General features: G+C 41.8%; 6 protein-coding genes across 6 annotated transcripts; 5 read left to right on the forward strand and 1 right to left on the reverse strand.

The window, feature by feature from the left end:
- Window positions 1-1,740: 1,740 nt before the first annotated feature.
- On the forward strand, window positions 1,741-5,577 carry BCR41DRAFT_390480 (fungal-specific transcription factor domain-domain-containing protein; the record flags this gene model as incomplete). The annotated part of the gene is made up of 6 exons (XM_022028228.1): window positions 1,741-1,806; window positions 2,089-2,154; window positions 2,253-2,573; window positions 2,680-2,878; window positions 3,008-3,543; window positions 4,699-5,577. 6 exons carry the CDS (start codon window positions 1,741-1,743, stop codon window positions 5,575-5,577), a joined length of 2,067 nt encoding a protein of 688 aa, XP_021875842.1.
- Window positions 5,578-7,092: 1,515 nt separating this feature from the next.
- Window positions 7,093-9,793, reverse strand: BCR41DRAFT_426497 (hypothetical protein; the record flags this gene model as incomplete). Its single annotated transcript, XM_022030739.1, has 8 exons — window positions 9,470-9,793; window positions 9,273-9,341; window positions 9,105-9,178; window positions 8,294-8,657; window positions 8,035-8,197; window positions 7,798-7,889; window positions 7,634-7,702; window positions 7,093-7,545 (listed from the first exon to the last, which is right to left on the reverse strand). Exons 1-8 carry the CDS (start codon window positions 9,542-9,544, stop codon window positions 7,093-7,095), a joined length of 1,359 nt encoding a protein of 452 aa, XP_021875843.1. The 5' UTR covers window positions 9,545-9,793.
- Window positions 9,794-10,104: 311 nt separating this feature from the next.
- BCR41DRAFT_401791 (hypothetical protein) lies at window positions 10,105-14,650 on the forward strand (the record flags this gene model as incomplete). Its single annotated transcript, XM_022029250.1, has 11 exons — window positions 10,105-10,171; window positions 10,298-10,775; window positions 11,175-11,590; window positions 11,666-11,866; window positions 11,996-12,193; window positions 12,294-12,645; window positions 12,727-13,070; window positions 13,149-13,267; window positions 13,355-13,478; window positions 13,565-13,650; window positions 13,739-14,650. 11 exons carry the CDS (start codon window positions 10,105-10,107, stop codon window positions 14,648-14,650), a joined length of 3,297 nt encoding a protein of 1,098 aa, XP_021875844.1.
- Window positions 14,651-15,013: 363 nt separating this feature from the next.
- Window positions 15,014-19,020, forward strand: BCR41DRAFT_217689 (hypothetical protein). Its single transcript, XM_022019988.1, has 2 exons — window positions 15,014-15,261; window positions 15,368-19,020. The coding sequence occupies exon 2, from the start codon at window positions 15,482-15,484 to the stop codon at window positions 18,863-18,865; it is 3,384 nt and encodes a 1,127-aa protein (XP_021875845.1). The 5' UTR covers window positions 15,014-15,261; window positions 15,368-15,481; the 3' UTR covers window positions 18,866-19,020.
- A 3,311-nt stretch (window positions 19,021-22,331) lies between these two features.
- BCR41DRAFT_401793 (hypothetical protein) lies at window positions 22,332-23,051 on the forward strand (the record flags this gene model as incomplete). Its single annotated transcript, XM_022029251.1, has 3 exons — window positions 22,332-22,400; window positions 22,501-22,822; window positions 22,924-23,051. 3 exons carry the CDS (start codon window positions 22,332-22,334, stop codon window positions 23,049-23,051), a joined length of 519 nt encoding a protein of 172 aa, XP_021875846.1.
- Window positions 23,052-24,016: 965 nt separating this feature from the next.
- BCR41DRAFT_401794 (hypothetical protein) lies at window positions 24,017-25,386 on the forward strand (the record flags this gene model as incomplete). Its single annotated transcript, XM_022029252.1, has 3 exons — window positions 24,017-24,383; window positions 24,478-24,711; window positions 24,812-25,386. The coding sequence occupies 3 exons, from the start codon at window positions 24,017-24,019 to the stop codon at window positions 25,384-25,386; spliced, it is 1,176 nt and encodes a 391-aa protein (XP_021875847.1).
- Between the last annotated feature and the right edge of the window lie 655 nt (window positions 25,387-26,041).

The following is a 26,041-nucleotide window of genomic DNA, read 5'->3' on the forward strand; positions in this document are numbered from 1 at the left end:
CCAGTAATGCTGTTTTCAAGAGGATATCGATTTGCTATCTTCTTTACTTGACTAGGACTAAGGGATGTTGCAATTGCGGTTGAAGGATGTTTGTTGTCGAAGATGCTGTTGTCAGCTATATCATTTAATGAAGACTGTGATAACAATTTGGCAAACATGATAGAATCCATCATCAATGTGGATGAATTAAAATTCTGAGAGTTTGATGTATTTAAAGCTTTTGGTTCCTGTTCCTGAGGACTTGAAGAAGTTAGTCCAATATGATTAACAATTAGCAGATCTGAAAATATAGTCGTTTGACTGAGTTGATTGAGGTTTTCTTCCATGTCTGCTCTTTAGAATATATGGAGCGATATAAATGCTTAATATGTTGTATCGATGATGTGGCGCCAAAAGGATTGTATTAACTCGGAAAGATATTTTAGCTATAAGTCTATTACTGCTCCTTGGTTGAAAGGCTTTTGCACAAAAAAGGGTCTGAGGAATTGTAGAAGGAAGGAAAGAAGAGAGTAGAGAGAGGTTGGAGAGAAAGGAAGTGAAAATAGATTGACTGCAGTTGGTGATGTATGAGATGAGGTAGTGTCGCGTCAGTAACTGTTCCTAGTGAGTAATGGATATGGATATTGGATGATCTCCTTTCTAGTCGCCGAACATCATACGATAGTGTGGAGAAGGAGCATCGGGTGTGGGATCCGATAATGAGTGCTGACTGAATGATCTTTATTAATAGGTTGAGCGAGTAACAAGGTAGGGAGCTCCATTCTGTATGCGTGTGCCACCACTTCTAGAAGACAAGACTTGTGTGCATCGAGGTGTGGATACCTGTTGCATTTAGATAATTACAATGGTGATAATGATAGCACTAATAAAGATCCGATGATAGCCATGGCAGTCTTTGTCTATTGACTCTATTTCTCCTAAAAATGTGAAACGAAGAAGAACCCTGTACGCTTATTTTTATTAGGAACCACATTGTGTAGAACAAATATTCATAAATTACCATAGTGGATCGGCTATGAATAACACTATACCAGACGATTTGAAGATGTCGTCCACTCTTTTTCCCTCCGAAGGTCCTTGTAATGTTTACCCATAAACCATCCCAATAGACGGGAAGATTTTTTTCTTTTTTGGGTTGGAGGGCAGATAACTTAAATAAAAGATTGTGTAATACCTTAAATTTCAATTAAAAATGTATGCATTCTCCGCGGAAGACGGAAGAGTTCGATAATTCGATATTGGGACACAATCCATCCCCAGAGGTTCCCCTCTTCTGGACTGGAAATAACAAGTACCAAGCGCCGGCAGTCGGTGACGTTACAAAGTACACATTGGTATATCGTTTGTGTATGGAACAGGATAAATATACCATCGCCAGGGAGGACAAGGTTGTTTGGTATACAGATTTCTGTTTTGATTTTTTTTGTCCTTGAATGTCTGGAACACAGAGTCTCTGTCATTCATTGTTCAGTCGCATCTTTTTTCTTTTTTAGTACTTAATTATTCATCAAGCGTCCATCTTTTTTTTTTTTTTTTTTTTTATACTCGTGCTGCACAACTCATACTGCAAACTGCGCTTGCAGATTACTCGATCCTCACCTGTCATTTCATTGTTCGTGTCGAGTTTTATTCCTCTCTATTTCTTCCTTTTGTCAATCCTATTCTCTCTTCAGCCATCTCAACAGTATTCGATATAGTCCTCGTGATTTTCATTTTTTATTTAAAAAGACAAGGCTAGACATGACAGAATCACCCGACGAAGCATTCTCACAGAATGGGGAGGGTGCAAAGCGCTTCAAGTCTGGCGTAAAAAGGAAACAACCTGGTACCGCACCTTCCCCGACGTCCACACTACAGTCACTGCCTCAAGTTAGCGCATCTTTCTATAATGTTGAGAACCATAGCACCGCAAGCAGTTCTTCAGGACTGGTGTATCAGCAACCGATTTCCTTGCCTCACCAGCCCTTACCAAACCATTACTTCTTATTCGACCAAGCAACATTACACGGAAATCAATTTAATGGCAGCAATATTAATGCTTATTCGATAAATAATCAACATCAAAGGCTATCAACAGATACCACACAGTATACGAATGGTCAATCCAGCGTAGATGGCGTCAACAGTAATCCGCACGTAGCAGGTCGCCCTGAGGTAAATAAAATGAAAATCCATATGTCTTGACATGGTTTCGCGTGAACTTAATCGTAAAAAGACTAATAAAGCATATCCTTGTCGAATAAACCAAACAGCTACAGCAATATCCCATACTTCAAGGTGGTCAGACCGCAAGTAGCCTGTCAAAGACGACTGTTTCAGAGCCAATAACCCAATCAAATACCGCCATTCCTGAACAGATGGATGCTCTCGCAGCAATGCTCTCCGAGACCACTCTTAATACCATGGCATATTATGGTCCTAACGCTGCGACCATCTCCACTGACTTGGATGACGACGATCTGTGGGGACCTCAGATCCGATCTACCAACACAGAAGATCAGGTTGTACCCCCAGAGATGCGGATACTTCCTGATGTCACAACTCGCAAGTATCTTGCAGAGCTCTATTACAAGGTATGTCGTAAATATCCGATTCTCCTTTTTAAGTAAAGACCTCTTTATTCAAGGTATGAAGATGTTGCTACTGACCATATCATCCACTACTTTTAATTTGTTTTAGAACCACTTTATTCTTTTGCCTATGGTGCAACGCGAAGTTTTACGAGTGTGCGAAGAAAATATTCATATACCGCATTGCTTATTGCTATGCAATGCGGTATATTATTGTGGATGTATGTATTCAGACAATACGCTGCCACTCAGAAAAGACTCTGATGATGAAAGCACAGTGGGGGAGGATTTCTTCGTGCGTGGCCAAGGTAATAATCGATACTACTATCCATCTATAGTGGCACCAGCCATAGGGTTTTTATGATTAGTGCTGACTAATGGGGGATACTTCTTTTTTTTTTTTTTTTTTTTTTTTTTTCTGTATGTAATGGACGTAGCGCTGTTGGATAAAAAGTATTTGACCACACATATTTGCACCATCCAGTCTCTGCTTCTTTTTGCCATTGGACACAAATCTCCTGCGCAACGCTCAGGATTCATCAGCCAGGCTATCACTATGGCTCTGGATATGGGTCTTCATACAAAACTAGATGAGTCTGTCAATCCATTCATGAGAGCTTACAGAGCACGTGTGTTTTGGTGCTGTTATGTATTCGACTCAACTTCTTCTGCAATTGGAGGGAAGCCTACATTGATCAATGATGATGAAATTAGTGTGGAGATGGTGCAAGTGGGAGATCTGGGTCCAGATACGGAGTATTACTCAGATCAGTACTTGATCCATTGTGTCCGCGGTTGGCAAATTTGCCGAAAGATCCGCAAGAACTCAAAGCTCGTTTCCCAACGCCCACCGCCATCAAAACAGGTTTTGTTAGAGAACTTGGATCGCTTAGACAAGGAGTTAGTTGAGTGGCAGGAGAAACTGCCACCCGTATTTGATCTTGTTCCTAAAAAAGGATCCATCACATCTGATGTCAAGTCTTTGGCGGCAGGTGCCCAGCTGCTATGCTATGCACTCATTATTTTGCTTCACCATCCATATTTACCCAATCCGAAGAGTCCTGAGGCATTCCAACCTTCACGGGAGAACGGTCCTCCAGATTCACAGGGCTATTGTACCCAAGCAGCGAAGGAAATAACCAAAATATGTGGGATCCTGCTAAAGGAGGCGCCCCGAACGTTCGAAAAGATTACTCCAACACGATATGCACTCAATTTCGCTATTCGTATTCACCTTCGAAATTCTAAGTGTATGGTCGACTCCACATTAGCAAAGGAGTCAAGGAGGGATCTCCAAAAATCTATGGATTATGTAGAGCAAGTTGAAAACCTGCAGTTTTTCAGAATTAACCGGTCCAAGAAGTCTGATGTTGCAGATCTTCTCGCTTCATGTCGTGCTGCTTTGGCACAGCAAAGGTCGAGTTTGGATTTAGCCAAGGAAGCGGCTACTATAAAGCGTCGAGAGCTTTTACAATCTAAATTGCTTGCCAAGGAGCAGCAGCAGCAACAACAGCAACAACAACAGCAGCAGCAGCAGCAGACGCAGATACATCAAATGCAACATGGACAGATGGATCAACAGGGCCAACCTATTATATATTCTTACCCTTCTCCTCAGCAACAACAACAACAGCTGCAGCAACAGCAACAGCAGCAACAGCAACAGCAACAGCAACAGCAACAGCAACAGCAACAGCAACAGCAACAGCAACAGCAACAGCAACAGCAACAGCAACAACAACAACAACAACAACAGCAACAGCAGCAACAACAGCAACAGCAGCAACAGCAACATCAGCAGCAAGCCTTACAAACGGTAGCACAACACCCAAACCAACAATTCTTGCAGCATCATCAGCATTATCAGCATTACCAGCATCAACTTCATCAACACCGTTTACAACAAGTTGCTCACCAGCGACAAATGAATCAGGCTTATTCACAGCAACAGCAGCAGCAATTTCAAATGTTACGTCAACATCACCAGCAGATGCTATTACAACGTCAGCAGCAACAACAACAGCAAATCTCAACAAATCACCCATCACATCAGCTATCACAGCAGTTATATAATCCCTCTCTTCAGGTACAGCAAAACATCTTGCTTCAAAACTCGGTCCTGTTCCAGGGCCAGTCAACCTTGCTTCAACCTCCCGCTGTATCGAACCAATTGCCCAATCAGCTCCTACCGGCTCGTTCGCAAGTTGCTGTTGACCCATCAAGCCAGCAAGGCCAACAAACACAGGCAATCTTTGGGTCATGGATGCCCATCAATGAGCCTAGCATCCCCGGGCTGAATAGCGTTGCTTCTAATTTGGTGGGTGATAGCAATCATCTCGGTGGGTTACCAGGAACTACTACTGAAGAAGTTATAGATATTCAGTCGATCGCTTTTGATCCAAGGCAAGAGGCACTCTTTTCAACAGCAGCATCTAGCACGTACAACACTCATGGCGTGATGCAGACCAGGATCCCAAGCTCATCCGCTTCTCCTTCAGCAGTCTCAAAAATATTAACTGATGATATATTCTTGACTTCTATTCCTAGAAGCCAAACATCACTACCCTCACCTGCAACATCACATTCCTCCGCCTCAGTTCAGAATCCACTCTCTCCTCCAATCATCGAAGATTCGACGTTCTCGCTTCAACCCTCGGCCTCATTATCACCACATTTACAAAAGCATAGTCAGTCTAGTCAAGGTGGAAATGACAGTATTAATAATCATAGCGGTCTAGCAGCATGCTCCCCTGATATGGCACCATCTAACGCTAGTTCACCTAGCAACTCTCTGTCTGAAGAGGCGATGATTCAATCGTTCACAGGACAAATGGTTAGTGACACATTTTACATGCACATTAACCTCCCAGCGGAGCATCCAAGGAACGACCCCACGTCATTCCTGTACCTACCAAGCGAGCTTGAATATGGCGATACCACGGCGCTCTCACCGGCAGCCTCTGGAGGATCCTCAGAAATTGATACCATGTCGCCACCGCCATTTTAAATAAAAACTAAATAATTATAACAATTGTTACAATCTCAATCTCGGCACCACAGTTGATCAGTGGTTTTAGAGAATAAAAGCAGAGCATGACGATTCCCATTTTATCTTAACTGATAACACACATGGTCTTCCCTAGATTTGGTATATCTCATCGATAAAGTGCCATCACTATCACCATTAGCATAAATGCCAAAAAAGCTATACTGATGTGCTCACTACCCAATCCCAAAATAGCGGCAGGCATCGGTGTATTTCGCCTCTATAGTCTTTTGACCTTACCCCCAGGAACTTGCATCAGTTCTGCTATGTCCAACGATCCATCCCGCTATTGACGCTGTGGTGCATTTATGATGAAGAAGGTCTTATTAAGACCATCAGCCATAGAGCTCCTTACTCAATTGTTATTTGCTTTTCAAGATTGTGGTCTTACGGCCATTCTATAATAATCAGCCTTGTTTTACAAGGCACTGTTATGAGGCCCTCACTTATTGGACATTCCATTAAGCTCGATCTCAATTGCGTTAAGGCCTCCTTCCTTCGCTTGCGTCTCCATAAAAATGTTTGATTATGGCAGTATCGTGACTGTTCTTGAGGTAGAGGAGCCTTGGGCCGTATGCAGCATAGATTTGCAGTGCATCTATTTTTCCCAAAGCTTCTAGTATTACTCATTTGTGCTTTTAGAGAACTGTGGTAGCTCTGGTCGTTGTTTTTACAACCCTCCTATTCACTTGATTTCAAAAGGCAACATGAATGTGATTGATAGTCTTAATAAGTCAATATATATATATCAGACTGTCCTATATCACCACCATTAGGTTTGAAGGTTCCTTTGTGAAAAACTAGTAACCAACAGTTCCGCGCTTTAATCTCGCCTCTGCCGGTGGATCTTCAAAAAGCCATGTTAGCAACCATATCAAGCTATCAACACCCTTATACGACAATACAATGGCCTCGATATCTTTCATAAGTTAAGATTGGTCCATGCAACATCTTTTCAATTGCGGCAAAGCATCCTCTGTATTGAACAAAGTTCTCAAAAACGAATCTTAAATGAGATTTAAGTTGGTACAATAGTACCTCTCTATCACCTCAATGGCCTGCCATTTAGGGTTCAGTTATCTGACACCTGATTGAGAGAGAGTCCATTCAAGGTAAGGCACATATTCAACAAGCCCACAAGAATATAAGATTGGCACGCACGTCAACCTTAAAACAGACTCTTTTTAATTGATATGCCTTGTTTTTCTCCTCTAAGGTATGTATCCAACCTGCGTTTCATTCAGTGGAATATAACGCTTAACCTGGATCATGAGTATCTCAATATTTGTACAAAAATGTTCCACACCTTCAACACATGCACTCCTTCTTTCTGTTTACCATAAGTTTATAAATTCACGACTGTTTAGCAGCGCCAATTCCTTACAGATAAACTCTCGACATATTAAATCGTCTCCTAATCCGATATTGAATGACAATGCCGCTTCATGTCGCCTTTTTTTTTTTTTTTTTTTTTTTTTATAATGAAGATCCCTGAAAAGACGCGCTGGTGGTCTCAACTTTCGTTTCAATTGTCGTCTCAACTGTCGTCTCGCTCATTGTAGATCTGTCTGTTGATACCTGTGTATCAGTATCAACAATTGCTGTCAAAGCTGCAACGATAGCCGCAGGAGCTGGTAGAGTATCCATTGTATGATTAGAAGCATCTGAGGCCAGAGCTCGTGAGTTTCCAGGAACATCCTCTTCAGTGGTGATAACTTTTTGTTCCAAAGTGCTGAGTACTGTTTCTTTTGGTGTAGTCACATCAGTAATCTTTTCTAAAGGACTCCCAGATTCGCCTGTTTCTTGTGCCTTTTCCATTAGGCTCTTATACTGCTTGATCAGGTTCAGCGAGCGTTCAACAATTTGATGAGGATCCTGACTAAATTGCAAGGCCGAAATCTTCTTCATCAACCGTCCAATTTTAGTATCCTATTTAAGAATTCATTATATAATTACAAATAAAGAGGTTAAACATATAATTATGTATGTTTCAACAAGAGGAGTTCACAAAACTTACCTTGAGCATCTGTAAGTCGATTTTGAAGGCTTCTACTTCAGCAAGAATAGGGTGAGCACGTTCTAGATTCTATAAATGGCCAAAGGATATGAGTGGTTGATGTATTGGAATAACACTACAAGACAGAACTATGTCGCCTTATTAGAAACATTTTGAAGTTGTACCTGAACAAGAATCTCATCTGATAGACCCTCTACTAAGAGTAATTTCTGAAGTTTGTGTCGTAATTTTAAAAGTCGCTCATTTGGTTGTCCACCTATAGGAAGTGGCCGATATAGAGTGGTTAGTAGCCTTGATCATACAGCAAAAATTGCAACCAATGCCGATAGAATAGATTATCAATAGCATTAATGAATTAAACGTTTAAACGAATATGTATTCCTGAGGTAGATTTTACATACTTCGCAACCTTTTCTTGGTACGATTTTGATCGCCTAGATCGCCATCATCGTCTGATTTCCGAGTGCGGCCATTACTTACATCAGCCCCATTGATATCATCCTCCACACTCCTTTTGTCAGACTCAAGTTGGCTTCGTCCAGTAATACTGGCGCGTTTTTTGGTCTATGTTTTAGATTCATGACAGTCATTCAATCAGAAGATAAACATAAAAGCGATATTGTACAGACATACTACTTAAAGGTAATATGTGCCCCTTACCTTCGGTGATTCGTCCTCGTCATCATCATCAGCAGCCACAGATCTTTTAGAAGGTTTGCGCTTGGGGATTTGGCTTTCAGTTGCACTGGACCGCCTTTTCTTTTCTGCAGACTCGGTTTTGTTCGTTTTTTTAACTTTGGGAGTAGTCTTTTTACGAGACTGAGTTTCTGATACATGTGTTTCTTCATCCTCTTCTTCATCATCCTCGTCTGCCGACGTAACTGTAACTCTCTCAGGGATAAGGCTGGGATCTAGAGCCTCACTGAGTGCGGTCCGGAGAGCATTTCCCTTTCGAAGCGATAACTTTGCCTTCTCCGCTGAAGCAGTTTCAAACGATTTTAGCTCCGAGGTCCCAAACCAGCCGCTAACGTACAGCAATAGTGTTAACAAGAAGATTAAAACATAAGTATTAGCATTTCAAGAAGTCGATGAATATGACGATCAGGATAATCAAGACAATAATATGATTTTTTTTTTTTTTTTTTTTTTTTTTTTTTGATTAGGGGCGCACTCTTCTCAATCAGTTATCTGTTGATAAACTATGCTACGGGTTCCAGCAGCGTAAAGACGTCTATTGTTGTTGACTGTACATCTTCTTGGGAGAGAAAGCATTGTCTTCTCTCTAGAAGCCGTCTTATTTTGCGAGTTGTTCATATCATGTACATGTTGATGCGCAAAAGGTTCCTTTCCTCCTAGTTAATGCCTATTGGTAACCCTATTCACCAAAACTATGTTCGTACGGCCTCCGATCACAATCTTCCTCATTTATAAGCCCATGTCTTTGACGATTGACCAGTGTAAATGGGCGTACTGCCAAGATGACTGCTCTTGTGGGTTTGTGAGTTGATCCAAAAACTCAATATTATCCATCGGTGATTTGTCCACCTGCAGTTTGTCCATAACATCTAAGTATATCTGCACCTGCATCCGATCCTGTCTGAATTAACACTTACTAATCATATGAACCAAAGAAAAATACAGGCCAGATGGGTCTCTGCTTTGGCTTTTTGCTACTAACATTTTCAGGTAAGTCATCTTCGCTCTCAATCTAGCGAATATGACAAGAGGAACCAGTTGTATTAGGATATATAATTAATTGCTCAAGCGCTTATAGAAAATGAAAAGATATCGTTATGCTATTTAATGTGAAACTATACTTTTATAATGAATACTTACACGAGCCGGCCACCATGGGTAACCTTTGAGTTTAGCAAAGACAGTTGTTCCAACAGGATATGGATTATCAGCCATTGCTATTGATGATTCCTGCAAAGTAGTTATTCGGTATGTGAGTGTGAGAATGAGAGCTTGAGGAAGGTCTGTACAAAATGGTGGCAAATGGAACTGTGTGTGCTAGCCAAATCGCTCAGTAGAAAATGGACAAATATGCCAGAGACTGGAGGTTCCAAAAAGATATCGATCCTACAGTGAAACGATCCAGTCTGTCAAATATTAATGTTTGCAGCCTTTCAAATGAGTGACAAAGAGTAGGAAACAAATCTCGATCTCTTTGTGTGAAACATGCTTTCACTTCTGTAATAAAGGCATTATCGTCATCGTTAGATTTTAGCAGGAAATAAAGACTTGCGATATCACCCTTCCTCACTTTTTGTGCAACATCCTTTTTACAAAACCTCCCATCTTTGGAATCTTTGGATCGGCCCTTCTTCATTCTCATTGTGGCCCTATTCATTAGCTCATTGTCTTATCTATTTCTATTTCCTTCTCACCTGCTTGTAAGAAAGGACAACTCCTCCCATCTCTAGAATCAGGGTGACTTTCAACTGTCTGTAGTGCTTCCCTTTAAAACTATGACTGGTCAGTCCAATAGAATCACATCAGCACCTCTCAGGGACGGCACTCTCATATCTGTGAATGGTACGCATTAAATTCAATGTTAATTGTAGGAATTTAATATCTATTAACTATACTAATACCTCCGTTTTTCTGTTCACTTGTTCTATATGCTATCGGCTATGATATGTCTTGCTGCTGTTGCTATAGATCATGTTTACATGGCTTCAGAGTTCATTGGAGAATCCTACTACATTGGACGAGTCATGGAATTTGGGAAAGAGATCAAAGGGAAACCACTGCAAGTCAGGATTGGCTGGTTTTATCGACCAAAAGATGTTATGGCTCGGAGAAACCATGACCCTCGTCTTCTCGTTGCAACTATGCACTCGGACATGAATCCGCTGTCAAGTATTCGGGGTCGCTGTACTGTAACCCATCAGGCATATATTAAGGATTTAGATTCATACAAAAAAAAGCCAGATCACTTTTATTACAGTCAGCTTTTCGATCGTTACATTCATCGATTTTATGATGTAATCCCAGTTGAGTCAGTTCGCAACTTGCCACCTGATGTAGCAGAAGAGCTTGGCAAGAGATACCAATATATTGTTGTCGAGGCTGGAACAGCGTCTGAATATACCGATGCTCACAGAGTATGTTTGATCTGCAAACGATGGTGCGCTAGGTAAGAAGTACTATGCAAGCATTCACTTCCAAATGTGGCAATTGATAAGCGGCAAGGCTATGTCCCTACACCATTCATGGCTCTTTGTCCATACAAATTGGAAGCGCAAGATGCGTGCTTATGATAAAAAAAAAACCTCTGCATTTTTGCTAATTTGCTGTATTACAGTAGAGAGGACAAGCAATAATACCATGCATCTGATACGAGAATATGGGAGTTCAGAGTCATGTAAAAGAAAGGGCAAAAAAAAAAAAAAAAAAAAAAAAAAGAAATCAGATAGTGCTTCACACATCTTGCTATTCATTATACTACATATTTCTTATTGCTTACAAAATATGTATATATGACCTGTACCACTATTAACACTCGTTTTTGCATTACATTTGTACACTCTTTTAGCGGAGAAGCATTGAAGTGTATTATGTGTCAAGGTTTTCATCATATGCTGTGCATTAATCCACCCATGTTGCGTAAACCTTCTAAAGGTTTTGCTTTCCAGTGCGCGCTTTGCACTAAACTTGCACTGGAATCTGCTTCATCTCCCTCTACCACTTCATCATCATTATTAAAGCAGTCCTCTACTACTAATCATTCAGCTACTTCCTCAGGGCAAAACTCACCAAGGAGTTCTCCGAAACAGAAGTCTCTTTCGACCTTGACAGTTGCTCCGACTTCCCATAGCCTAAGAGAGAGCTCCCGAAATGATTCTGGAAGTACGACAGCAATGGCGCCCTCTATATCTCAGGAACAAAAAATGTCGCACATGTGGCCCTTCAGATATTTCGGAACACATGCTGATATTCAGGATATTTTTGGTGAGCAATACTGCATGCCTTCTGAGCCTGGATTTTAAATACATAGTTTATTAATAATCTGCTATCTGCTTCTAGATCCTGATGACCGTGTATATCCTCGTGCGTCAAGCCGAGTGGGGCCGAAATATCAGGCATTCGTTGTAAAATGGGATGGACCGGGACATATCCTCGCCACATCTACCCTATTTGATGATCCACAAAATAATGGCTCACGGGGCCGTTCTAAAAGAGGTGGTCGTGGTGGTCGACCGCCACACAAACAAAAGCCTCTTGAAGGTACGATTGTAGTTCAACGAAAGCTTACCAATACTGCATATATGTATATATATTTATATATAAAGGGACCAGAGCTGAAGTTGGACCCGTAATACTTATCGATAAAATTCTCGATACATTTCGACATAGCGGAGGTCGCGGAGGTAACATTTCGAACACACACAGCGTTAATCGACCAAGGAACAGATGGGAACGACAGTCCTGCAGCACCTTCCCCCCCAACAAGGTCCGGTACGAGTACTGATGAACCATTGCGGACAGAACGTGGAGGTGATGAAACCGTAAGCTTGCAATACTTCAAGCCAAGCAGTGTTTCCGAGGAATATGGTAATGTATATAATATGCGTTGATAGTGAGTAAAGGTTGATTTTGGTATAGGTAATCAGGCTTAATATAATCTAACGCCTTCATCAATGCATACCGATAGTTGCAAGTTATATTAGCCGCTTAAAGGATCTAAATTTGCCATTGCAAATACACTCAGCAGACTTGATGGATAAAGCGTTACTGACATTACAAAAGCATGGATTCGATGCTAATATGGCCCTTGGGGAGATGTCTAAGCTTCAAAAACATGATTTTGACATTGAAGACTGGACAGCTAAGGAGGTAGAGGCGTTTGAGGAAGGCATTAGACTTTATGGACATGAGCTCTTCGCTATCAAGAAAAAAGTCGAGACACGATCCATGAAAGATATTGTACGATTCTTTTATCATTGGAAGAAAACCGAGCGTTATCAACCAGTTTATTCTGTCTTTACCAAAATCAACAAACCAAAGTAGGTTCTGCTCCATTTAGTTATGGAATGGCAAACACTACATGGATATTATCCACTATTAACGCTCTATTCTATAACCAGCAAAAAATTCAAGTCTGTAGGCAGAGGGGTAGTTACTTCACCTGTCGTGGAACATGCTAGTCGTGCAAAGTCTGGGTCAGAAGCAGAGCAAGAACGAGCGCTGGACCACGATTCGGTTATCTTGCGGTCGGCTGAGAATATTCATATCTTCGAATGCGCTCATTGTGGAACTACTAATTCATCCGTATGGCGAAGGGCACCGGGAGAAGTGGATCTTCAGAAAAAGAATCCGAAGGTGTTCTGTAATGATTGCGGTAGTGACTGGGTACGTTATGTGGCCCTACCTTCTTTAACAGACTCTCAAAAGGACACCAAGAAACTAAAAGCCAAGGATCTGACCACAGGTGAAACATTTTTTTACAGATTATGGTTTTTAGGTATAGTACCCGATTATGATGACTAACATAAAATCGTGTGTTTAGGCAAAGGTCAAATAAACGGACCTAGCAAGGTATCTCCCAATGCAGTTGATACAGCAGCTGGAATCAAGCGTAAACGGATAGAGCCTAAATCAGGGAATGGTAAAAAGATCAAGGAACAGGTAATTTTTAAGCAATCCTGCATTATGATGGGCATACCATAGTATCTACAGACATGATATCTAACCGGATCAAAAATTGACATATAGTCGCGTGAGCCTAGTCGTTCGCCATCACCACCCCCTCCGGTACCATGCGTCATATGTGGCAACTTGGCTTCATCTGGAGAGCAGCTAATGAATTGTCAAAAGTGCCAACTGACTGTTCATCGTGGTATGTCATCAATTATTAATTAATATGGCGTTAGTTTTTGTTTGTGGGGACTAACACTGTCGTTAAACTCTTTAAATTTGTGCAAGATTGCTACGGTGTTGTTTCCACTACCAGCAATCGTAATTGGTACTGTGATGCTTGTCTTAACGACCAAAACCCCACATGTTCAACGGTATAGTCTGTGTCCAATGTTAGTTTTACTTTGGAACCTTGAGTCATTTTCCTTATTCAGCTATTAATTTTACGGCTCATTTTTTTAGAGCTATACTTGTGTCCTCTGTACCAAGTCCTTGGGCAAAGGCCCTCAAGCTATTAAGAGGACTACAGGCAACAACTGGGCGCACGTCCTCTGCGCTGTTTGGATCCCTGAAATAACTTTTGTTGATGTGGAGACACTGTCTCCGATTGAGTCTATTGGAAGAATTCGCCACGAGCGATGGAAACAAACATGTTTCATCTGTAGACAAAAGGCTGGTGTGTGTGTAGGATGTGGCGAAGGGTGTAAGAAAGCGTTTCATGTAACTTGCGCACGAGAGGCTGGCTATAAAATCGCATTTGAGATGCAGCCTACTAAAAATGTGAAGGGTGGTTTGATGGTTCCAATGATTTGGTGTCCTAACCACAACCTATCCTCGCGTAAGATCATTCAGATACGAGATCAGCCTGACGCTATGACAGACCGAAACGCTCTTCAGACCTACGTGTATTATTACAAGCAATGCGACAGATCTATCCCGAGTGCGATGCGGAAGAGCCGGCTTATCATGGCTCTGAATCCAGGCATTGGATCACTGTCATCATGGCAAGGTCCTGGCTCCATACATGGCAGAAGAACAACTGGTACATATGGATATGGATCCAAGGGTGTGATCAGTAAAAATGTATCACAATCTGGCTCACAAGAGATCTGTAATCGGTGCTCTGTCACTGCATCGCCCATGTGGTGGAATAGCTCTATAGACGAGACTATCAAGGACTCAAGACGCTTACTCACGCAAGAACTAAATACCCTAGTGACATCCCCGCAAGAGCCGGAGATGTCAGTTATGGTTAAAGTAGAGGTTAAGGATGATAGCAAGCATGAAGACATGTTGTCTTCACAGGAGACATCATCAATGATATGCCACGCTTGTTTTTGGGACTCTAAACCAGCTAGTACTTTAATCCGTTAGTTTAGATTAGAGTTTGATACAGTTTGATGATCCCCCTGAAAAATGTTGGCGAAGTCAGTGGTGCTGTGCTTTCTGGGGTTGTGTGTATCAGAAACAGCGCTTTGGCTTTTTTAGTTTCTCTTTTTGGCTTGGACAGCAAAAATTGTTTCAGTTGAACTCACGAGATCACAAGATGGAAAAAATGTAAACAATGCTCTCACATCAATTACATATTGGCATGTAATTTTGTTACGTGTAATAGCACTAGTGTATATTTATCCATGCTCACAGACTTTCATTTGACTCCTTTAGGTCCCTTTGGAGTGGAGGAAGGCAATGCAAGAAATCCTGAAATGAAATAACATGAACAATAGGCGAAGCAGAACAAGAGCATTACTGGGGGGTATCCTTAAAAAAGAAAGAAGAGCTTAATTACATCCCAAAACACCCACTTCAACGCTGTGTTAGTACTCTAAATATCAATATGCTTCTTATTTTCCAGCCTAAGTATATATACTCTCTTGACTCTCATTTGAACCTTTTTTTTACTCAATTGCTTTGCATTCATTTTGATCAATCACTTCATTTTATTACATCCATTGTGTTCCCTCAATAGAACTCAATGCAACCAGGTATAGTCTTGTCAAGTGACATGTATCATAATTGTCAATTGGACTCCACCACTTACTTCTTTATTTTTGCTTTTGTACTTTTGTATTACTTTACCTCGTGTTTCAGCGCGCGTCTATCTCTTCTTCCCGCGACATCAATTAAAAGCCAACTACACTCCAACGTGATTACAGTATCCAATAACGAAGACATTTATCCACAAGCACTTTTTTTTTTTTTGCAATGTCCTTACCAGCCTCAAAGCCAAAGCGCCTCTCTTCTTCCTCCTCATCCTCATCCTCATCCTCTGTGCCTCCATCTCATTCTAATGTGTCAACAAAGAGATCCAGTCATTGTCAATGGATACTTCGAAGGAATGAGAAGCCAAATATCCTTGATATAACACCAAGAGAAACCACTAAAACAACGCGTCAAGTCAAGTCTAGGTCCTCATTTGAGAAGGAGAATGGAGAGGATAGTAAGGAGGATATTCACCACACACAGCTTCTTCCAGACTCTCCTCCCACTTCACCCTTACCTATTAACTTCCGCAGCTTGAGCAATACAACTGTCCCATACACCTGGAAGGATCTTTCAACCAATGCTTCCGACCATTTTATTGCTCATTGTAATGTTGACACCAAAAGTTACTGTCCAGAGCACATGCAAAACCCTCAGACACTCATTACTAGTCAGAAAGAGAGGAAGTGCTCATCAATTACAGCCTGTATGGTGCCCAAAAGTATAGGAGACAAACATAATATCTCTATTGATAGTACCGGTACATCAAAACAACTATCAACTAGAAATATCAATAGTCGACCAAGGTTTACGCTCTCAACCAATGTTCATCCTTGCCTTCCTGTCCATGATAATGGAAAGGAACGTCGTAGCCGCCCAAAGAATACAGATGCAGATATGAACCTTCTTTCCAATCTCAAATGCTCTTCCGATCCATCAAAATTCGCGTCAACGACAAAGAATCTCAAGCCTCAACCAACGACTACTTCCAAAGATATTACACCAAAGAGTCGAACCTGCAACCATGGGCGTACAACGAGGCATCGTGTCAGATCTTCATCAGCTACTCAAATGCCAGCACTGGAGGATAGAGCACGGTTATCTGAAGAAAAAAAGACAATGGTATATGGCTCAGGACGGCCAAGTCAGATAAAAGCGTCCATTGACAGCAAGGGGCCAGGCAACCTGTCAAAATCAGATGATCAAATGGATATTAGAGTAACTCCAATATCACTATCACTAACTGGCGAGATGGATAGTGATGCAAACTTCGTAGAGAGTGATATTGATTCAAATGGGTCGTTTAACAAAATCCCTTCGAACCAACAGTTTCCAACCCAAACTTTTCCAATACCTATGTTCTTGGCGAAGGCCGAAAGCCTTTCACTGCCTATAGGATATACTCCCGCTTCATTTAAACCCAGTATACATACATTGAGTCGGCACTCAATTGGGTGTTTATCGACAAAGCGACTTCAATCAATTCAGCCAACTCAATGTCAGGAAATAGGGTTTCGGAGGCTGTCTTATGATTTTGAATCGGATCACTATACTAATGCATTAGCAGATACCCAATCGCTTGGCATAACTAAATACCATACAGAATGTATGCCCTCTGATTGTGATGATTCGGACTCGCAATTGCAAACTGGTGCATTACGATTAGAAGGCGCTGACTCGAGACTGCCAGCAACAAATTCCACTCTCTATAATGGGGATTGTGTTGTAGAATGTAGCTACAACTCACCATGCACGGAGCTCTTCACAGGAAAAGAAGATCTCCTGCTACCTAGTACCATACGCCTTGCAGAGGAGCCAAGGATTCAACCGGCATCTGAGCCCCAGAGCAAAAATGAATGGCTCCGACGGGCTAGCATCCTCCCCGTCCTGAGTAGAGACCTGGCTAGATTGCCCCTTACAAAGGCCAAGAACCCTGCAGTGATGTCTGAATTAATGAAGATCATGAAGGAGCGACGTGAATGTGAATGGCCAATGGACGCAAGAGCAAAAAAAAAGGAAGCTGATCGACATATCAAGGATAGTCATTATTGCTGCAGTCCCAGCGTAGATAGCGACTCTTCTATTAATGGTAGCTCTGAATATGAGCCCCACATTCCGTTGGAATCTTCGTCCTTGCCGAGAGTAAGCTATCGGGACAAGACAAGTTACCTTAGGATTCAAAGCATTCGACGTCGTGGAGATAAAAATGTCCAGGAGATTGCGAGTGTCAGCAACACGTCCTTTGTCCCAACTTTATTTTCATTAGAAGCAACTGAACTCTGCTCACCACCTTTTCAACATCCTTGTGACTCAATTCCATTATATAATGCCCCATCTTGCGATAATAGAGCATCACCTCTGCTACAGTCAGTAGCGTCACCAGCTATTGAGATCCCACTCGAAAATAACACAATGGTTAATGATACATGCTATCCAATGCGCAAAAACACTGTTACATCCATATCTGCATCAACTTCTATGACCTCCATCTCTTCATTTCAGTCAGTATCGCCTTCACTATCTGCTTCATCGATATCTTCCTCTACTCCAAATTTTCTACCGCTACCACCGTCCATGTGCTCTATTAGCTTACATCCTCCTTTTTCAGACCATCCGTCCTTGAGTCGATCGCCTTCTCCTATTTTCTCTTCGGAACGTACAGCACACTCCCCTCTACCAACAATACATCTACAATCGAAATCTGAGAGTCAAGTCGCTAAAATGTCGAATTCAATAGAGTCACGAAGGAACTCATTCAGGCCTTCTTTTCTAGTGGACTGTGAGTTCTGCACCTTTGAAGCAGAGAGATGCCAGCATCATTTTGATCAGCATTCACCACATGAATGGGACGAGAGCTTATTTTCATGCCAGGATATTTTCGGTCGATCGACTCTGCGGCCTCAGTCTCAACAGCAACCACAACACTATTCAGAGCTCCATCCACATACCAGAGCGCGCCCGACCTTTAACTGCTCTGATTCTGTATCATCATTGGCCTACGGCGTTGCTGCATGCGACCTAGATTCTAGTATGGCTTATGGCATAAAGAGCACAGAAAGTACACGCAGTCCCGACCTACTGTACACCATCCATTCCGCGCCTACACCTCACTCGTACTACAAGACGGATGCATTTCACCCGTTTATTGAGGATCATGCATTGTCAGCACATCCGCACGATATCTCTCTGCTGACGAAACGGCTCGCCAATCTGCAAGTGATGGACACGCTCTGTCCAAGCCCCTGCAGTCAGTCTGAGTTAGAGCAAAGACAAATTCCAATGAATGCATCGCGTGCTATTGAAATTCAGCAACTATTGGCCTATCTTGCAGAGAAGGCGGATTTGGAGTGTAAAGCCCCATTACTTGATGTATGTCCCGACAACGCAAATGAGCCTGGGCAACGCGCTAGCGCAAGTATTAGGCTAAAGGGTATTCCTACGACTACGAATTCAAAGTCTTTAACCGGAGTCTATGAGCAGGTATTAAGCGATTGGGTCTCGAGGCTAGACCAGCTTTCAAATAACGTCTATAACGACCACCCTGGGCTGAAGCGTGAGCTCGATAAAATTCGGTGGCAGCATAACATTGCTAAGCGGACAAAATAGATTTGGGCACAATATTGCTTTCTGCTCAGTTATCATATTACATATTTATACATAAAGCCCCATGCTTGTCTACTACAATGATGTTGTGCTGATAAAAGCTAGAAACTAGTCGCTTGCCGCATCGCTCTGTTCGGTAGCACTATTTCAATTAAAACTGTGTATTCTAAACTAGCAGTTGACGTCCTAGAAGCTATGTCACTCCCGACCATAAGCACTTATTTTCTTTCGGTTTGTTGAGACACCTTTCACACTTTTGTGCTTAAGGAGATGGCAGAGAGCCTACAACTTGATTTCACAGCTGTTGCAATCAATAATCGAGTGGGTTTTGGCATATTCAGGAGGCATTATTTGATATATCATGAGCAAGTCAATCTTTCATAAAAATGACATGTCTCTCAGGGTTTCTAATATGCTAGGTATCAATAAGTTTTAGCGTGGTCATCGTAGTATTCCGAGCGGCTATATTGTCTGGAAAATAATGAATATGAGTTCGTAAGCGTAGCTGTTAGAACCGTTGCCAGTAAAACTTTATATCTTTGGATTGTGATGAAAGACCATGGAGGCTTATCATGAAGATAACAGTGGCAGTGCTGGCAAACATGCATTCGCTATAGAGCGAGCAGTCGCACTCCAAGTTGCGCTCAATAGATCTGAATTTAACTAGAAGTCGAGGATTTATACAAATTTTGCTTTCCTTGCAATGGAGGAAGACTTCTCCAAGTCCATAACCGACCTTACGTAACCCAGTCTGTACAGCGATAAATAGGTTCCTCGACACCGTTATTACATAGTTTGTATATTACATAGATAGCGAGGTATTGCCCTATGGCAGAGCTATATAATGAGACTAGCAGGCGACAGCTTTTAATGAAATTCTGCATTTAAAAAAAAAAAAGAGTTGTGATAGTAATGATTGCAGATATCGCAATGACAAGTGGTTGAGTTATTTCTACAGTAGCTACTCTTAAGTTTACAGGCCCGTTCATAGCTGGCACCTTAATGTTCTATGCTTTTCGTCCTTTTAACAGGATATCCGTGAATAGAGCGATGTGTTTGACTACTGAATATAAATTATAGTTAGGCTTCAATGATGTGTTGCTATCGAGGCACTTGCGACTAATGTGGCATTTGCTCGAATTGTAATCATCGCCCGCCCAAATGTGATTATATTAGCTCTGATGTCTCTGTGGGAAAGATTAAGTGGCTTCAGATGAGCAGAGTAAGCGAAGAGATTGCCTTATTCTTGAGAGCTTTATCAACGTAAGTTGCTAATGGTTTAAACATTTTGCTATGGCCTAGACTGATTTTGTTCTATTTGCAAACTATATTCTGTAGATCTGCTGCAATGCTTTGCCTTCTCTTAACCAGAAGTCGCGTATTGCTCCTACCAATCGCAAAGAGGTCTAATCTCTTCTACGCGTCCATCATTTCGCTATTACTCTCTTTAGACAACTCAGCAGTTATTTTCTCTCGCTCTATCCTTTTTCTTTCCTTCTCTTCAGATCTCACTACCTGTAGTTGTCATAGTAATGATGCTGAGAGGGGCCCTTCGAGAGACTGTCCAAGATGATCATTGATATCAAATGTGTTCCGGACCTGCTTGGGTTGGGTACGTGTAGGACCAGCGCTGCGTTTGACATTGAACCTGTCTGTGCAAAGTACATGTACTTGCAAGAAACTCTTTGTTTCTCATGAGCAGGGTATGTGCAAGGTAGAAGAACGGCGTTATCTATATCCAGAGCAATAGTGCTCTTTCCCTGGCGTAGAAAAATATTTGACCATTAACTGGAAGTAATAGCAGGCTTTAGAATGATACCGCAAACACATACTTAGTTGGTAGAACACAATCATTCTATATGTACACCTTTCTCTCAGTTAGGTTATTTTTGTCGCGGCTTTAGCAGCATCTATACCAAGTATCAAAGCCCTCGATTTTCTATCCCTTTTGTACTGTGAGAGAGTTGGCGACTGTACCCCTCTCCTGGCACGAAGGCATTTTATCCTAAAGTATATGTCAACAGTACCTCATAGCAAATTAACATAGTCGACCGGCATGGCTTTTTTGCCATTTAAAACATGTCTCTTTAAGGTCATGAACCATGACTCTAAAATATTGTTGGTATTCATATGTTGGTAACCCTACATGGCAAGAAGAGGTAGCGTCAATAAATGCTTTTTTTTTTACTCTGCCTGATTAGCTTTACTTCACCCCGCCTCTGCCTCTTCGCTGCATCCATCTAGTTTTTCTCTAGATAACGGATGAATCCAGTATTGGTATTACGGGAGAATAGCTATTTAAAATCCTCCTACAAATCGGTCAAGGCTTATTTAGATTCTGCGGCGCGTAGTGCTTTGGGTGGTCGCCGCATGTTCTTGCAGTCATTTTCCTACGCAGCAAGGGAACACGCCATTCAATGCAGCTAAATATATTGATACGAAATCATCTCTGACTTGGTCACTTGACTTACGCTACATATGACTACCATCTGAGTCTCCCATAGTTTCCCTATAGAAAAATGGCAGTAGTAATCATCTATATTGGGGAAACACAACTAACATTACTTCGGTTTGCATTACGCTGCAGCCCACCATGAACTTTGATGGCCTGAGGTCGTATTAGCCCTGGAGGCAAATAAGCCATCTTCTTAAAAAAACTATCAATGATTCAATTACTTTAGTTAGGATTTTAGACTAGGATCATAGCTACACCGCCGTATCTAGAGTATCTTGCTATTACTTTTGTTGACTCGGAGCTACAAAGCATATAGGCAATAGGTATGCCTTGTCTCGTCATCTGCTCTCTAGCAAAGATAGTGAAGAGATATGCAGAGGACATAATATGTTTCAGGCGATAATTTCAAGACGTTGTATAAATCGAGAGAAACATCGTATCCAAAGTGGTCTCTACCTCAAGCTCGGACTTTGTACACCAAGCTATTATGTAATTTTGGGGTTACCATCAATGCAGTCATTGAATCAGCTTTTACTTCCATTCTTTTTCATTCCCCTCCATTAAGCACTCGACACTCTTGACGATATCACTGCCCTTCCCGTATCGCTCTTTGCAGCTGCGGTAAGTAACCGTACGGACATGATCATGCGTCATAAGCGCACCAGCAGGGGCCGCCTCTTATTTTTTTCTTCCATCATACTTGTGTATCCTTAGAGATGGTCGTCCTAGACCTATAGGCCCTACTTCAAGAGAAGAGATATGAGGCAGGCTCTGCTTTCTATGCCCAATGACACTAGTGCTTTCGATTTTTTACGAACCAATTCACAACTAAATTATTATGTTGATGTCCTTACCTTTTATTCAACCCTCCGTTCCGCTTACATGACTAAAGCTTAAAAGCATGCTCATGTCATTGTTGGGCAAGCGTTGCTGCGGCGTGGAATCCCACGAAGTGTGACTCCCTGTATCTGGATGGGCCATCTCCCGAAGAAAAAAGGTTGACGCATGAACGTCATGAGAAGTCCCGGACAAAAGACGCTCATCATGTTCAAACCCTCCTGGACACCTTACAAGAGCTGGTTGGTAAGAAGCTCTGAGTGCGAAAGCGTCATATTATCAATACCAGCATGAAGTAAATGCTGCTTTCTATTGTGAAACGGATTCTCACGTTGCCTTTGCTAAGTGCATGAGATCCAAGAATTGGGAAGCTCAAGAATGCGCTTACGAAGCCGACGTTGCCAATGCTAGCGTCTGTTCCACTAGTGACATTGTTATGTCGGTGGACAACGACATCCTGGCATATGGTAATATAACGACCGCCCGACGGCCCGTGTCCAGGCATAAAAGCTTCATTTATCACGTCCCAACCATGTTAAGTCAGTTGAATATCTCAAAAGGACAGTTGGCTGCGCTGTGCATTGTCTCAAAAAATGACTACAATTGTAACATCGCACGAATGGGGCTTAAAACAAACTTCAAGGTCATCAAATCGCTTCAAGCAGAGGGTACTTTTGTTATTTTCGTTATAGAAAACAGCCAGAAATCGCTTCTTAACCTCTTCAACGCGCTCATTCTTTTTTTTTTTTTTTTTTTTTTTTTTTGACAGATCCTAAAGAATCGGTTAAACATCATCTCAATCATCCAGATGTTACTAGCAAGAATGAAACTTATGAACGCTTCACAACTGCCATAAAGGTTTTTATCAATAGAAGACAGCGCTCTCAGGCTGCTTAACTTCAAGCTCAGGATGGTGGGAAATATCCTTGGGACGACTTCCGGGAAAAGCTCAAGAACTGCCATGCGACATTAAAATTGAGTAAAATGGATAGACCGAAGAAAAGCAGCAACCATTGATGGCTCTACAAAATCCATTAGCGACATTAAGAGCAGTCTACCTCCTCTCCGTGGCAATGGAGCAAGCATCAAAGAGTACATCGACAAGCTTGCAGAAGTGAAGACACACCTCAGTTCCTTCTAGAAGAAAAGAGTCATTAAAAGGTATTGGTGGAACGCGAAGAGGCCCTGGGATAAAGAATACGGTCAGGTCACCAATCGTCTGTTCAACATAGTTGGTGATTCAATTGGAACGAAAAGGAAAGAGGCCGGCAGGGTTATGTTTGCTGTAGGCCTGAGAAAATTTCTTCCAATGCCAGGCTTTCTTCTTTACATTCAAATCACCGTTCGAATGGTGAGTTTTTTTTTCCTTATAGCTGATATTTATACATTCACACTTCTTCCAGACCAGATCCCTTAGATACATTGTTGTCGACGTGAGCGAGTATTATACTTCTAAGAAGTGCCCTAGCTTTGAGGAATTTATGGGGTAAGTTGAAATTCGTCGAGTTTATTGCCCGAAGTGCAAGGCATTTATACACAGAGACGTGATGGCCGGCCACAACATAGCCAATGTCGTCTGCGATCATTTACTCTACCAATAGCCTCTTTACCTTCAGTCGGCAGACAAGAATGGAGCATATCCTTGGATGAAAGATTGTCGTTCAGCGCGCGCCAAAAGTCAAACACCATTCGAGGCTGTGTCAAGAAATTACTTGAACTATATAATATCTTGGACTAGTTCATAGCCATGTTTATGAAGTACTTTGAGAGAGGTGTATGCGCTTCAGTTTGATAAGTTCCTCTATTGTAGTGTGAAATTAGACTCGGTCCAACTTGTTGCTCTTTCTAAAATAAATACTACAATGATTTACTTTGGAGAGGGTCTGACCGCACCAGCTCTCGAAGCACAGATTTCGCCATCAACGCCATCTGTCCATCGTTCGCCTCTCACCTTCGTACTAATGCCAATCCATACTAGCGCTGCTGAATCCGAACATGACTCAATGCCCACGGGCGCCGCAGGCAGGTCTACAGCTCAGAGACGACAGAACTGGCGGCTATCGGAAAGGCAAATGGATCTTCTAAGTACATCAGCCCGTGGAATGTACGAGGAATCACCTTGGGCCATTAAGTCATGTGTCAGAGGATCGCTTGAAAACGTTCAGCACAATAGATTTACAAATCAAGGACTTCGCTCACAGAATATGTCAAATTTGATCAATTTAACAGGTATTAGTGGCAGCGAGTCATCCTATTACAAGAAGAAAATATATATTGAATTCTATAATAACAGAATGGTCTGCGATATTTTGACTGAGGACAGATGCACCTCAACCACCCCTTCATGAACACGCAAAGAAAACATCAATGTCTAATTATTACATGGAAGCCTACCATCACCAAGCTGATACTACTTCCACTTGGATCAAACCTCATATTCAAGATCGTAAGAGACATGTGCCACTGCCTACCAATTTGTGTGAAGCATTAAGAACGAACTGCGTTGATCAGCTACTCGTTTTTGACACAACTAGTACATTGCTTTCCGACAGTATGGGTATGTTCGACGGTTCTCACTTCATAACAATGCTTCTCTCCCAGTTATTAAACGCTTTAGTTGGTTTTCTATTACTGGCGTTTTTTTTAACATCCATTAGGTTTAAATACGTCTGTTTCTCGAAGGTATTCGTTGAATTCCAGCATGGACTGCCTTACAACAAGAAACCAAACCAACAATGCCAAAGAGGACAATATAGCCTATAAGTATCTCAAACTAGGAAGTTCACAAACGAGCTGCAATAGCTTCAGAAGTACACCACATGTTGGGGCTTTCGAGAAAAAGTCTAGTGTTAGATCCTCGTTATCCTCTTTGTCCCCTTTGCCTTTTTCGAGTCTAGAACGGTCGTCGAGTAGTACAGAACCGCATTTAGTTTTATCAGTTAATACTTCTCAACCATTGCCGTCGCTAGAGACTTCACCTCATGTCAGTAAAGAGGAAATTGCACTTTCTGCAATACCGGAGCCTGCCTTCAAAAGAGTGAGTTTGCCTCATTCGCTGTCACGGAAAAAAATCAATAACCGTCACAGCCAGCCGGACGCGACTTCTACTAGTATTGGTTCACTAAGTTCTTCGTTTGTCATCGCACCAAACGCGCTCTTTGAAGTACACATGGCTGATATAAAGCAGTACGTTGAAGAAGATCTAGAAGGTATGACTCATCTATCGTACTAACAAAGAAAGATTTTCATCTGCGAGTTCAATCTGCTCAAGCGAAAAGTGCCACAATTCATGTATCTACCACAACTATGAAAAATATGAATAAAGGAGGATTTGACGAATGGGTATGACCACATCATCCAGATTTATGTGGGTGTGGACTCCTTTCGCAATATACATTTTTTACCCTACAGTATATCTAAGACTGCTTATAAATTTCTTCAAGATTATCTTGTTCAACATTAAGTTTGCGGTTGAACTCAGCGCAGTTCGAGGTGACTGCAGCAGATATTAACGATCTTCTCGGACCGACACTATCCCTAACAAAGTATGGCGGCCACAGCAACAACTTAGGTTGCCTTTCTGCAAACTCAAGGGGCTGATGGCAGCCACGTCGAGGACATTTCGTGCTCGTGTATATACTCCAAAGCCTTATCTTTAAAGAGATAAAAAAAGAAGCAATGATAGCTATAGTGCTATAGTGGCCGATGGCAAATTCGTGTATAAAGTGTCGTGATGACAATCTTATCTGTACCTTGAGTATAAACCTCTTCAAAAGATGTTATGTTTGCTTGATAGCCTAGTTCCCGTTTTAACGGCTGAAAAGAGCAACACTGAAGTAACGGTCAAAGATGAAGGCTTATGAAGATCAATATCAATCTTGTGCTCC

This window comes from Lobosporangium transversale, assembly GCF_002105155.1.
Source record: "Lobosporangium transversale strain NRRL 3116 chromosome Unknown BCR41scaffold_68, whole genome shotgun sequence".
Taxonomy (NCBI): Eukaryota; Fungi; Mortierellomycota; class Mortierellomycetes; order Mortierellales; family Mortierellaceae; genus Lobosporangium; species Lobosporangium transversale.

Bases quoted from the DNA above. Each gene is read 5' to 3' on its own strand.
- BCR41DRAFT_217689 (XM_022019988.1), top strand. From the start codon at position 15,482: ATGTCCTTACCAGCCTCAAAGCCAAAGCGCCTCTCTTCTTCCTCCTCA.